The sequence below is a fragment of the Lissotriton helveticus genome, chromosome 3_1, assembly GCF_964261635.1.
Source record: "Lissotriton helveticus chromosome 3_1, aLisHel1.1, whole genome shotgun sequence".
NCBI lineage: Eukaryota > Metazoa > Chordata > Amphibia > Caudata > Salamandridae > Lissotriton > Lissotriton helveticus.
Window position 1 is genome coordinate 541,880,014 of NC_136061.1, and position 15,062 is coordinate 541,895,075.

The 15,062-nt window shown below is 48.6% G+C and overlaps 1 protein-coding gene across 1 annotated transcript in view; it reads right to left on the reverse strand.

Moving 5' to 3' along the window:
* The window catches only part of PGAP1 (post-GPI attachment to proteins inositol deacylase 1), an 896,430-nt gene that overhangs the window by 90,688 nt on the left and 790,680 nt on the right, over positions 1–15,062 (reverse strand). The window contains exon 24 of the mRNA XM_078680427.1: positions 13,326–13,376. Within this exon, the coding sequence (XP_078536553.1) occupies positions 13,326–13,376 (51 nt within the window). The remainder of the gene's footprint in view (positions 1–13,325; positions 13,377–15,062) is intronic.

Here is a 15,062-nt window from a genome sequence, read left to right on the forward strand (position 1 = left end):
ACTTTCTGGCAAGTGTGTATTTTTTATGAATTGGAATTAAATTTGAGAAAGCAGGCATAATTACTTCTTCGCCATGAGGGCACTCCCTGAAAAACTCTGGTGGCCAGTCTTTTTCAGCTAGAAGGATGTCATAACCCTTGGAGAGGTTATCCCAAAATAGTCCCCTTATTTTCCTAGTCTTATCTCCCTCTATACGTAATGTTATCTCGTATATCTTGTGAGGTTTGCTAACCCTGGTGTCTGCAGTTTCCACTTGAACATATTCATTCGTGTCCACTGTCTCCAGATGATTCATAAGGACTTTGCGAGCTATGCTCACTTCTGCTGCACTGTCTAGCATTGTCTGAGCCCACTCTCCATTTTTCAGTTGTGTCCTCAGTATTCTCGGCATTGTTAACTACCTTGATACTGGCTACCTTCTTTTTTGGAAATTGTAATTTCTTTTTTAGCTGAGCAGGTTCCTTGTCTTTGGACTTGGTGTGCTCTTCTCTTTGTTCTGATCGTCCTCTTCTTTCCGATTTCTGCGAGGAAGTCTGAAAAGATTGAGAGGGACGTGTATCAATGTCTTGATATCTATCAGGCTTTTTTATATTATCCCTATTTCTAAGGTTATATCTTTTCCCAGAGGGGTCACTCTGGGGTGACCTGTGTCTTTGGTTTGGAGATTTCTCTCTTCGCCTAGGAGACCTTCCTCTGGACTGGAATTTCTTTTCTTTAGGATTGGATTGTTTGTTTCCATCCCAGTTCTTTTTTGGTGAATTATTATTAAAAAATATTTTTTCTGGACTTTCAGTCAGTTGCGGTTTTACTGGTATTCCACCTAAACTATCTCTGCCTAGTTCCTCATAGGATTTTTCTATGATTCTGGCAATTTCAGCTGGTTGGTCTGCTATATCTGTCTCTTTTAACCTCTGGCGGATCGCTACGTTTGCTGCTTCACCTTTTATGTTGGCTAATAATATAGCCGAGACCTGCTTGAAGTCTTTTAGTAATTTCATACCGAGAGTTAAAGCAGGTTCTGGACCGTATTCGTCTTGAATTTGTTTTAGCACATCTGGTATCACCGAAATGGATGGAACACTGTGCGTTTTTGTGTAGATGGAAGCAAAGACTGTACCCCAAGTGTCACAGTCCTCAATGTGTGGTGCGATTCCCATAGGAAGGCAGATAGTCAGAATCCTGTGTTTTTCTAGCGGGGTGGTGTCAGGAAACACCGCCTCTATTTGGGTAATTTTCTGTGCCAACCAGAATGGTATTTGTTCCCGTTTAGCCGGTACTTTACCTAGGCAAGACTGGATGTTCTGTGGTGTAATTTTATTTGTGTTCCCCTGGTGAGGGGTCAGCTGTGGAAGTTTAATCGCTGGCTGAATTGTTGAAGTCCGCATCACATACTGTACTAATTGTCTATGAATTTTTATTAATTGTTTTAGCTGTGTTAACAGCTCTGCTACAGACATCCCATTGATGTCTGGGTGTGGTGTGTATCCGGCTAGGACCGGCCACGTTGCTCCTGGTCTACCTAAAGGACCGAGCCTGGTGATGTGATTGTTATGTTTTAGGGCGCCATCAAATAAGAGCAAATGCTCTTGGAATTTGAGTGGTACTTCCACCTCCTCGAAAGGAGTGTACTCATTAGGAGGTTCCTCTATTTTGTAATAGTGGAAGTACTTTGTTACAGCATTTGCTGCTGGAAAATGTATCCATGAATAATATACCTCTGTCTGCCGATATTCGTGTGCCTCAATTACGAATATGACTGTGCCACCTCTAGGTGTCAGTCCATTTTCTATAAGTTTCAGGGTTATAGATCTCCTTTTGATGACCGGGATGAGTATTATATCCTGGTCTGCTGCCTGCATGGTAGCATCAGCTGCTGCGAGTTCAGTTGCTAATCTAACTGCCTCTCTTTCTTCTTCATTGTCTGACATTTTACTGTCCTGAAGGTTATTTTGTTTGTTTGCAGATCAGGTTTCTTATGGAAACAAAGATTAGATGCACAATATTTTGGAACTGTTTATCCTTCAACGTTGACTATACCAAGAACCATACATAGGAGTTCCCTCCTGCGAGGTCTGGCGGATATAACCTTTCACCCACTCCAGACGTCTTTGGAGTATTTGGGAAAAGGGGTCTGAGTGAGAAAGCACGACTGAGTTACTCTAAATGTCTTACGTTAGTTTTATCGCCCTTTCCAAACGCGTTGGGCGCCATGTAGTGTAGTTCCTATCTTCCCAATAGGCTCTGCGCATTGGAATAATACCTACAGCAGTAAGGGCCTAGGCCAGACGTTAACTAGGTCTACTACTGTCGATACTAGACTTAAAGTTTTGGGTTTGCCAGCTTAGCTCAGAGTTCACTAGAAACTTTCTCGAATGTTCAAGGAAGACTTAACTTCCCTGATTAGACAAGAAGGGATTTAGTTTCTGACAACCATAGAACATGACAACTTTGCTCTCCCCTAATCAAGAGTCAATCTCGAGAGTCGTGTGAACAAAAGGCAAATTATTTTACTCAGTCAGTACGTGCATTCTTAGTCTCATCAGAATGTAGAGAAAAGGAAGAGACGGGCGTGTTCAATAAAAAGGTGTTATTTATTGATCAGTCTCTTTTCTCATACAAGAGAAATGGATCGATATTATTGCAATACTTATAGTTAAGTAAAGTGCATACATTAAAAGCAATAGTATAAAATAATACTGTAAAAACATTGATATGGTTTCTAAGCCATAAGATGTTTTAAAATGAATAAAATATATTACATACACATATACATTTGACTAAACGTACTCAACTGGTGTTTCTAGATACGCCTACCCCGTGTACCTGACCTAAGTCTAATACGTGGGCGGGAATAGAAAGTTACAGTTTAAGTTAAGTTTGTTTTTGCCAAGTGAATAACTAAAGAATTCTCTGTGAGGGGTTATTCAGTTCTGTACCTGGAAGTTAGGATGAATGAGGAATGGTATCTCTCTCTCTGGTCTCGATATTCCAGGCGGCCTGCGAGGGCTGCCCAGAAACGCCGGTGCTGGATTCTCGGCAGGAGAAAGCAGCGCGTCTCTCAGCGCGTCAGAAAGGCGGGGCTGCTGCCAGCGGGGTCTGCTCTGCTCTTCGCTTCGGCAAGTATGGCTGCTCCGTCTCGTCACCACGCGTGTGTTTGCATATGGCAAGATCGGTAATATTTATACCTTTAAGGTGCCGAGATTGACGTAAGGATGGACATAGATACGTCAATAAAGATGTCATACGACTTGCTCGTTAGCACATTCTTTTACTAAAGTTCTCGGTGAAATCAAAACAATGGCCGCAGGGTTTTGCCCAGGTTGTCATAGGTTTGATTTGTTATGAGAACTCCGTATGCCTTATCAGGGGCTGGAGGAATATCGCTTGTCTAATTAGATCGCAAGCGTTATGACCTAATCAGATAACACGTTCCTGTGCCGTAGTGTGACTGCGTCAGATAACGGTATCTGCATCATGGGGGTTTTCTGCCTCATGGGCTGACTGCTAGTTAACTTGTTGGTTTGTTTAACTAGAATAGGGTCAGGAATAGGGGGATCGATTCAGGACCTATAGGAATACATGACAGGTGCAGAAGGCGAACCTTCAAGTGAAAGTCTGACTAGAAGTCGGTCTGGTTCCTAGGGGACCAAAAGCACACCAGATGAAACTGTATAGTGTCAAACATTTGCAGCATGGCCTCCCGAAAGGCTTCAATTTGCTGTGTCATTGCAGACTGGCCCAGAAGTTCAGGGTGTGTCAAGACCAGGCTCAGAATTGGATTCAATGGAGAGTGAATGTGAGATTAGTTGGCACAGCGATGCAATCGCGCCCTCTCTAGAGTATGAGAGTAGCAGGAAGGGGAGTATTCCTGCTTAGATAGCTTATGCTTGTTTTTGGACATACCCAAAGACTTAGAATGTGATGAAGATCAACTGCGTGAACGACTGTTCGAGTGGGAATAGGACCTTCCTTTTGATCTCGACCAGTCACAGCGTAGAGTCCCACAGTGCTTGGTGACATAATGCTTCACCCCGTGGTCCTGTATGGCCTTCAAGCTCATCTGAGCGCAGTGGTCCAACCCTTGGTACCACAGACATACCTTGTGATGGCTAGTCACAGACAGCTGTTTGGGACAGTCACAGCACAGTTTGAACACTGTCTTCTTGACATCTTCCTTTGCATACTGGAAAAAAATTGGACTTCGAGAAGAACTCTTAAAAGGACTAAGGAATAGCTCTGGATCAATGTCTGAAGGCTCGGGAAGAAAGGAACTGATGTCAGCGCATATGAATGGCACTTATATTCTGCTCTGTTCTTCACTTTCGGGGTGGAATCACATGATGCCACCTACCGGCATGCAGGAGTACTGCTATTTTCCGTATCCATTCTGATGCCTGGGGAATAGTCACAAGATGGGGATACTGCGTTTAGAATTGTCCATCAGAAAAATCTTTTCCTCTGCTGAACACAGATGTGTTTATGCTGCACCATAACCTCCTTATGCTCTATGCTTTAAGTATTAAAATTACATATTGACTCAATGAGTAAAACCTTGCATATTTGTCTTTGTTTGTATGCCTCTACTGATTTATCACTACTATTGAAGTACGAGTTACTTACCTTCGGTAACGATGTATCTGGTAGAGACAATTCTAGTCGCAGATTCCTTCCCGTAGAAGTATCCCGAGGCGTGAGACTGGATCTGGAAACTTTTTGCCACAGCATCCCTGCGCGCCGGGGGAGGGGCGGCATCACGCGACTCTGCCCAGGCGTCATTCGCGTAACGTCAGCAACGTCACATAAGTCCCACCCCTCCGCGCTTACAGCAGTTTTCTTCTGAGAACTTTTCAGCGCCACAACGCGGAGCCATTCAGATAAAACTGTGGGAGTATGGGAACAGTGTGCGAAAGAGTAGAAAAATTGGAAAAAGGAATGGTGACGAACAACACCATAAGGAGAAGTGTCAATACTGCAGTACCCAAAGGCAGGGAAACAGGGAAAGAGGAAGGAACAGAGCAGAGCCCTGAGCAGCCACACTGCTAGTATGTAGACAACCCCCCCCCCCGACCCCCTCTCGGAGACAAGGAACATATAAAAAATGTCATGAGAACATGTAGCAGGACTACAACCCCATCAAGAAACAAGGAAGGGGAGCCAGTACCAAGACAAACAGAAACAACAAACCGCCAAGCAACCCCAACACATAGGGCAACCACCCCCCCCCCCCCCCCCCGCCCCCAAGGGGCAAAGGCATGGCCAGATGACTCCAACCCAGAGGTTAGCAGAGGGGCCAGGACCCTAGTAACAAGTGGAAGGGAGGGGAGTGGAGGGAAGAGATGGAAGGCAAGCTCCCCCAATCCTGGGGCAACCAGAGCAGAGGGGCATAGGAGCACTCGTAAACCCATCCTTCAATGAACCAAAGATAAGGAAGGACCAGCAACAAGACAGAGCAGCCCGTCAAAGAACGAAAGAATGCACTCACAGAAGACATAGCCACCCACCGGGAGGCGATGCCGAAGACCAACCCAAGGGTCCTCGCAGAACGGGGAGGAAGGGCGGGCTGTGAAGGAATCTGCGGCTAGAATCGTTTCTACCAGATACATCGTTACCGAAGCTAAGTAACTTGTGCATCTGCTAGAGACTACTAGCCGCAGATTCCTTCACGTAGAATAGATACCCTAGCAATACCCACGGGGAAGGAGGGTCTGTGAAAGGACCCCACCAGCCTGGAAATAACAGGGGGTCCCACAGGGGACCAGACCCACGGATAAGGCGAGGAACCTCGTCCCTCCCAGGCAAGAGGAACCCCTACAAGCAGAACACCCCCGACCCCAATAGGCATGTAGGAAGAAGAAAGAAGTCTAAAGAAGCCCGTACACTCACAACAGAGGAACCAAGGACAAGGCCAGAGAGGCCGAAGCACCCCATTCCTACAGATAACAGATCTTGCATCAATGCCAGGAAAAGGAAGAGGAAGAAGAAAAGCCTAGAGGGCGCAAGGAAACGAGGGAAAGAAGGGGAGTCCACCCTAGATGGAAGGCAACAGACCAGACAGAGCGGCACGGACAGTAATAAGCCGCCAGAAGCAAGAAGAACAGCCCAGGGCCTCAGGAAGACCGGGCAGGCGATGCCTGACAAGGGAGAAACACAGAATCATCCCAGCTCACAGGACAGGAGCAGGGAGGTGAGGAAATGCCCGGACTCACCATTACGAGGGGTCCGCACACGACCTAAAGAAGCAATAGCAACATACATAAACGCCATGGAGAGCAGGGGCCCGAAGGCGACCAGAACTCCCTAGCAGAGTGCAAGTTATATAACAGCTACCACTACCCCACATAGGGTAAGTTAAGTCCCAAGACATGGGAACCCTCTTTGGAAGAAACTTCCCCAGCAGAGGAAAAAACGAAAGAGCCACGGGGAAAAGAACCCCGCGGAAAGATTGTCAAGCAGCCCAAGAGAAACAGAAGGCCTAATCTGAGGGCCAAGTCCGTGCAAACAACTCCAGCAAAAACACACAGTCAACAAAAGGGCCATCCAGCACCCAACAACGCCACAGTCCCAGCAAGGAGGACTCGAGTGGCCATGAAACACACCCCACTGCAAGGGCAAACAGCCCAAAAGAAGGTCCAGAACCAGCTCAACTCAGCAGTCAATGAGGAGGGGAAGGAGGAGGAGGAGGATAAGGCGGAGGAGGAAGACGGAGCCCCGCCAAGACCCTTTGGATGGCGGAGTCTGCTGGGGCATGGAATAACAGTGTGCCATTGAATGGAAGATCAATCAGCCGTTCCCGAACATTTTCAGGGAACACTCTGTCCCGAAGCCAAGCATGGTGACGGAGGGCGACTGAGGAAGCCATGGCCCGGCCCAGCACCTCCGAGATATCCAGAGCGGAGCAGAGAATAAACGCCGCTAGCTCCCGGCCATCCAACACATGATGCCGTAAGTCCACCTGAACAGTCTCTTCTGAAGCTGCGGAACCCAAAGACTCGGCCAAGTCCCATAAACAAGAGGTGGCCCTAGCCAACACACATAAGGTGTTAAGGGCGCCACATGTTGCGCCCCCGAGTGCAGCCAGCGGGCCTCCCGGGACAGTGGAGTCAACAGTGGCGGCAGGTAGGGAAAAGCAGTCCGCAAAAGTGGACTTGAGGTAGAGGGGTGGAGGGAAAGACACGCCGGTCCCTCGGCGCCGGTGCAGAAGGTGTTGAGGCACCGGATCCCCTAAAGGATGGCGCCTCCAAGCCCCTATCAGGGAAGAAAGGAGTGAACCCTCATAGGGAAGCAATAGCTCCCTCCTACCAGAGCCCTGGTGGAAAACCTCCAAGAGATGGTCCCCTGGGAAATGAGCAACCGGGTCACCCATGCACAGAATGCCCACAGCCATGGACACTGCGTGAGCGTAGGCTGCACCCACTTCGGTAGAGCCCCGCGGTGGAGAAAGCAGCTCCTCTGTGGGCAACGGCTGTAAACTAAGGTGCCGTCCTCGAAGCCAAGCGGGGCGGGCAAAGGCAAGACCTGGAAGTCAGAAGGAACCGAAGAGTGGGGGACCTGTCGCTCCTCCGGCGAACAACTTGGCCTCGGAAATGGCGGGGAGCCGCCCTTCGATGACGCCGGTGAAAAAAAACACCAGGCGGCGGCCTGTCTCCGGGAAGGATGACACCAGTAGGCACCCAACCTCCGGAGAAGAGGGAGTGTCAGAAGACGATCCGCTGACGCCCCAGGAGGAGACGCCAGTGAGGCCTGCAAAGCCAGAAATGGTGCATAGGAGGACGACACGCAGGGACTATTCACCCGTGAAGAGCCCACGCCCCCGTCAGGCCAAACACCAGCCCCCGGGGACAAATTGCGACACTTACCCACCGGGGAGCGACACTCTCGCGACATCGGAGAGGGACGAGAACGCAGATGACGGCCGTTTCTGAAACCGTCTGCCGAGGCTGACCGAGGGATGAAGCCGACCTTGAGAGATGCGCCGAGAGTAGTTTCATCCGGCGCTACCGGCACGACTTCGGCTTCAACTGTTGGCGTGTTGGGCCCGGCCTCGTGGCGTGGTCTTCGCTGACCCATAGTGACCCCTCCTGACCCGTGCACCTCCCCATGGCCCTGATCCACCAGACCATTCCCTCCATGACCCACACCCACGACACTGGGCTTCCCCGTCCTCTCCCTCCATCTTCCTGGTCCCCGAGGCTCCGTGCCCATGTCCCTGTACCGAAGATGGCCGCCCCGGCCCCAGCCCGACCTCGGCCCCAGGCGCACCATAGGGGGGTAGAGCGCTCCCTGTGAGTGAGAGAGGGAGGAGTAGTCCCCCCCCCACCTCCCACCTTCACTCGGGAGATGAGTTTCGATCGCCCATCCGGCCTCCCTGAGGGCTGGCTCCAGGCCTGCTGCGTGTTCCCTCCAGACTCAACTTGAAAGGATGAAAGGAGCGGCCTAGGAGGAACCCCCAACAACCGGTCCCCAGGTGCTAAGACCTCCGCCTGAGAGGACTCCGGACATCAAAGGGAAGCAGTCAGATCAGATTAGCTTTATTCGATTTTAGTTTAAAAATCATCATAAAAGCAACAACAATACATAAATAAATACCATAACATAACATTACAAAATTAATATCAGCTATTAAAAGACAAAATTAAATAAATATGACGAATCAGCTAATCAATATAGAAACATTTCAATATCAAATGAGACAGGAGTTACTTGTTAGTTACATATTAGTTACATACTGCCGTGTCAGTTAAGCCAGAACTCTTGAATGATCTCTTTGTAGTTGGTTCTTAAAAAATAAAAATTTTAAACAAAGGTTCAAAGCTATTAGAGGCTAGAAGGTTAGTGGCGCTAGGAGCACAAGATCCCTTTCCCCAGGAGTTGTATTTCATTGCCGTTGATCTTTGTAGCGGAATGTGTAGGAAGCTCGGGTAAAAATCATGCAAGTCCCAAATACAAATGGGACCATCTCCTTCTTTGGGCTGGGAAAATCGTAGGTAGGGGACGATATTCCTGTTCTTAAATTTGATTAGCACCAGGTCCCCAGCAGTGTCTTTGGGCAGCGTACCTAACCACCCCACCCTCCTAACACTCAGGATTCCACCATCAAAATCAGGTGGCAAAGGTCTATTATTCTGTAGCCAGAAAATAACCTTGTTAAGCAGGTCCTGGTGTGATTCGTGTTTTCCCTGGCTATGTGCAGGGACCCCAGAGAGGACTGACACATAAGGGGCGGCTTCGGGAGGTAAATTAATACGTGGCATTCTTACCAAAGCGGCTCTTGCCACTGTGTGAGTTGCTAGCACAGGTTTTAATGTTACTTTAGGGCCTGTTAAGGTAGGTATATTTAGAGGCAGTAATGGAGTTTCACCATTCTTACACATAACGGGCTTAAGCTTTTCGGGGTGATGGGAGGATTAGGGCAAATGGGTATTGCCATTTTATTGGTTGATGGAGAATTCTTTTTAATCATTTCCTCAATACTAGTCAGCCTTTCCCCCAAATCAGTAATTTTTATAACCAAAGGTGATATGACAGATAATAACAGTTGCTCGAACTGGGCCAATAAAGACGATTGAGGGGACAATACCGGGTCATCTATTTTATCTGCAAGCATATCCTCTATTGATGTGATTGGGTTAGGGGGGGATGATGTAAGGCTGGTGCACAAATTTTGAAGTTTAGGTTGGTTATCATTGACATTTTCCCAGTCATGCTTCCATTTCATGTTAAGACCCTGGGGCAGTACATTGGGTTGACTTTGGTCTTTATTTAAAGGTAGATATAGGTCCCGCGGAGTGCCATTTAAAGTATCGGGATTATTGCCCATAATAGGGGGAGTGATGAATCCGGTACATACTTAGTGCCACACAAGGCATTGAGCTCCTCCCAAATGGACATAATTTATAATCAAAAACGCCGAAGAGCGGCAATACACAGTGCAATGTAAGTCAATGAGTAAGTAAGTAAGAAGCGTCTCTATACCTCCTCCAATACAAAAGTCAAGTGGGGTGGCCCGTCCCGTCCTCTTCTGGTCTCTTCTGGCCGTAGAGGGCCCGCCCTTTGCCCGGGCTTAGCCCGGCGCGTCCCGCGACGTGGAGGGAGCCTCCTCCTTTTCAGCGCCTCCGGGCGCGCAGGACCAGGAAGTGACCCGCTCGGCCTACTGGGAGCTGTAGTTCCCCGGCGGCCGTGTAGATGGATGTCAACGGCGGCGGGGGGAACAAGCAGCGTGTGGGCCCCAGCAGCGGCGTGTCCCAGGTAAGGCTGACCGCAAAAGACCCCCCGCTCCTCAGTGGGAGCCTCCTGCTTTTCAGCGCCTCCGGGCGCGCAGGACCAGGAAGTGACCCGCTCGGCCTGCTGGGAGCTGTAGTTCCCCGGCGGCCGTGTAGATGGATGTCAACGGCGGCGGGGGGAACAAGCAGCGTGTGGGCCCCAGCAGCGGCGTGTGGCGTGTCCCATGTAAGGCTGACCGCAAAAGACCCCCCGCTCCTCAGTGGGAGCCTCCTCCTTTTTAGCGCCTCCGGGCGCGCAGGACCAGGAAGTGACCCGCTCGGCCTGCTGGGAGCTGTAGTTCCCCGGCGGCCGTGTAGATGGATGTCAACGGCGGCGGGGGGAACAAGCAGCGTGTGGGCCCCAGCAGCGGCGTGTGGCGTGTCCCAGGTAAGGCTGACCGCAAAAGACCCCTATATCAAGGATTGCTCTGGGACGATCAAGTTAGCTGTATCCAGGAACTACGAGAGCCCTGCTGACGTAGTCGCGGCTCCTACCTGGCGGAGAAGGACTTCTGCCTGAATCTATCTGAGCCCTGCTGACCTCGTCGCGGCTCCTACCTGGCGGAGAAGGACTTCTGCCTGAATCCATCTGCGCCCTGCTGACCTCGTCGCTGCTCCTACCTGGCGGAGAAGGACTTCTGTCTGAATCCATCTGAGCCCTGCTGACCTTGTTGCGGCTCCTACCCGGTGGAGAAGGACTTCTGCCTGAATCCATCTGAGCCCTGCTGACCTCGTCGCGGCTCCCTTGCAACCTTGAGAACTCCTGAGCCCTGCTGATTCGATCACGGTTCCCTACTGACCGTAAGAACTGCCTCATCCTTGCTCGAGCTCTGCTGATTCGATCGCAGCTCCGAGACTCTCCTGGTCCGGCTGGACCCAAGATCTAACCGTATCCCCCAGCTCGAGGATTGAGAGCTGTGCGCCGGATACGCACCCGCATTGACTTTGAACCTTAAGACTGTCCCGCTACCCTAATCCCTACCGAGACTCTGTGAGCCCTTGCTCTACGTGTACATAGGAAGCTGCGGATCATAAAGATCCTTTGTGCCTAAGAGATAAAGAATACGTTCTCCTGAAACCTACAGTGTGGTGTCCCTTTGTCGAGCGGTGCTAGCTCAGCGCGTGCGATCCTAGATTCGAGATCCTCTCCCTGAGGGGTCTCCCGCAGGGTGGTCAGGTACATATCCTGGCCTCCCCTGGGATCGGCCCTTCTAACATGGCACGTCTCACAATCAGAGGTGCTGTGATCTTCCCCTAAACACCACATACAAATGAGGTGCGGGTCCTTCGCTGACATATGACGCCCACGTGACATGCAAGACTTGAAGCCCGAAGGCATTCGCACCTTGTTCCCCAAAAATATCACAATGAGGAAGAAAAAAGGGGGGCCCAAACAGGCCAGAACAGAGACCGGATCCGTGTTGCACGCGGTAAAGGAAAAAAACGGACATAGGCGTGCTGAGGTGGGACTTATGTGACCCCGCTGACATCCCGTACAACGCCTGGGCAGAGTCTCGTGATGCCGCCCCTCCCCCGGCACACAGGGATGCTGTGGCAAAAAGTTTCCAGATCCAGTCTCACGCCTAGGGATAATTCTACGTGAAGGAATCTGCGGCTAGTAGTCTCTATCAGATCAACATATTTTGACTCAATCTACAGTCTATACTGGAATATGGCAGGATGTCTCGTCAATGGCCTACTTAAATCAAAAACGGTTTCTGTCTTCATAAATAAATGCTTGAGAGCACTTCTTTTTTAAATGTAGGCTCTTTACACATAGGGCGCATTTTCCATGTAAGCGACTTGGCGTTCTTTTAAATGGGTGTGCTGGATGCAGTCTGGGATGGTGCGCCCTATTACAGTTAATGCATGGCCTCCAGCCACCTGAATACTTCTGTTTGACCTGGGGACAGTGCATTGATGAAAGGCCGAACAGGCCGCCATTCACGTTTTCACTGTGCAGGTTGAAATGTGGCCTGCATTTGAAATGAAAGCAGAGATCCTGCTGTAGGCGAGTGCAGGGAGTAACTGCTCCTGCATACAGGAGAATGTTTGAGGAGTCCACAGGGCCCCCTCTAACCCATTCCAAGTGCCACCTTCAGGAACGCACTAACTCAGTGCCACCTTTACGAGGAACACATTCAGTACACCCCTCTTGACCTCTTGGCCTGTGCATCTGTGTCAGTAATGTGACAAAGGCAAAGTGTTTCCTCATCTACATGCTGCCAAGCCCCCATGCAAATGAGGCCACATCCTATAGACAGTGGCAGCCAATATCATTTAAAAGTGGGGCGGGGGTGGACGGGGCAAGGGGGAGCAAGCATGGGATTAATAAATATAAAAAAACTTAGCTCATGATGATGGCCGCCTCTATCTGCTTCTCTGCTCTGCTGCTCCCAGCAGTCCCAGGGGCAGCATTACAGACTCATCATCCAGTCCAAGCGCTGCTCACAAGCATGAGAGCAGCGTGGGGATTGGCCTGAGTGGGCTGAAAATATGCTCGCTCAGGCACAGGGAGTCTGTGCTGGTTCTCTAACCCGGTTGTATAATACAGGCGGGTTGGAGAGAGCAAACTGACCATGTCAGTTTGGCTGGCCTGAGACAGCCAGCCAAACTGACATGCACACTTATAAGTGCACACCACTCCTCCTCCCCCGACCCATGCACACTCTGGCTCAGAGCTAGCATCTACAAAAAAAACAATAGTAAGCAATTGTTAAATTTTTTGGCTGCTGGTTCTAAGCCAGTAGGGTGATGCTCCTCCTCCATTGCGGAGGAGCCGCTGCTGCTTATAGAGATCACTAGTGGCACCTGGAGCTTTAGCGAGCGTTTCTGACTGAACCAGGAGATGCAGGGCTGCTCCCTGCACCAGGTACGTTTTGGTTTGAAAATGCAAACATAATTCATCTGACTACAGCATCAAATAAATGTTGTGTGCCTATGTACAGGCAAAATACTGTATGTCATCAAAGATGGCACCAAATGTAAACCATAGGTAAATGTAATCATTTTAGCGATTAATAAAAGAACACCATTGGATTTAATATATGTTTACAACGTACTTACCATTTTAAGGTCACTTGTCAACTTTTTGACACTGGAATACAGCTGAATAACCTAACAAAAGGACAAAAGGTAGTGTAAATATTTCAAAAATAAAAATTCATATTTATGTCTTCTAATACAAAGTAATTTGTTTATGTGACTAAACCATGTAAAGTGACCTTCATGCTTTTCCACCCATTTCATACTCTTATATTTCAAATAAACGTTTCCATCATCACATAGGCTTCATACACTCATCTGGCACTCTAAGGACCCCTTCACCTACATCTGTTATTCACAGTACCCGTCCTGATGCGACCTATCCCGTGCCTCTGAGCTAAATATTGCCACTTTTATAGTAATGCAGAACTTGATGCCATGTACAAGAAAGGAACGTTGAAGGAGATCATATACATGGAAGCACTCTACTTAAGCACTTCATTTGAAATTAAAGACAGAAGGAGCAGTCGGGTGGCTGCAAAAACATGGTATAATTCTCACCTGGTTTTCACAATCACTTATTATCCTGTATTGTTTTGTAGAAAGTTTCAAAAATGAGCTTCAAGCAAAGCAAAATTCCAGGACGACAAGAAAGTTTGGAAATATAGCCACCTATTCCCTACATCTCCAGTACTGTGTATCATGACAAAAGAGGCACAATAACCTCAGCTCAAGCATTGGTAAATGCATCAGGTTTCACCTATGTGATTTATTATAAGCAGTTTTTTTGTTGTAAGTTGTAGCTTGCTGAGTAATTGTACAATATAAGTTACAGAAAGTCTGCTAAAGTGTTATGACTTGTTTATGAACAAAAAGGCAATACATTGTGCTATTACTAGTGGATTAGTGTGGGTAAGTAATAGCAAATTTTTAAAAAATGAATGATGTAATAGCAATCTTATATGTATAGAGGAGTTTTGACAACTTTTGGACCCGGTGCCACTGTACTTGCTACACCATTCAAACCATGCCCCTAGTCCCTGTAAGATAACTGCATTTGTGACGGCCTGTTTAGTAGTAAAATATAGCAATATGTGGTGCTTATAGGAGTATGACCACTTTTAGCCCCGGCGACACTGCACCTGCTGCACCATTCAAATCATGACTCTATTACCTGTAAGGTAAATGCACTTGTGACTGCCTTTTTAGTAGTGAGATATTGCAATGTTTAGTATTTAAATGGGTTTCTAGAGCTTTGGGCCCATGTGTCACTGCACCTGCTGTACCATTGAAATCATGAGCCTAGTGCCTGCAAGGTAACTGCATTTGTGTCTGTCTGTATGGCAGTAAAATATAGCAATATTAGGTGTTTCGAGGAGTTCATGACAAATTTTGGACCCAGTGCCACTGCACCTGCTGCACCATTCATAACATGACCCTGCTGTCTGCAAGTTAACTGTATTTGTGACTGCCTGTTTAGTAGTCAAATATAGCAATATTAGGTGATTAGTGGGGTGCCTACAGCTTTTGGCCCTGGTGTCATGGCACCTGCTGCAACACTGAAATCATGACCCTGTTGGCTGCAAGGTCACTCCACTTGTGACTGCCTGTTTAGATTTACATTTTAGCCATAATCTGGGTTTAGTGGGGCACTTAGAGCTTTTGGCCCCAGTGATACTGCAACGGCTGCATCGTACAAATCAAGTCCCTTGTTACTGCAGAGTAACTGCAATTGTGACTGCCTGTTTAGTAGTCAAAAATAGCAATATTATGTGTTTAGAGGGGTTCTGACAACTTTTGGGCCCGGTGCTGCTGCAC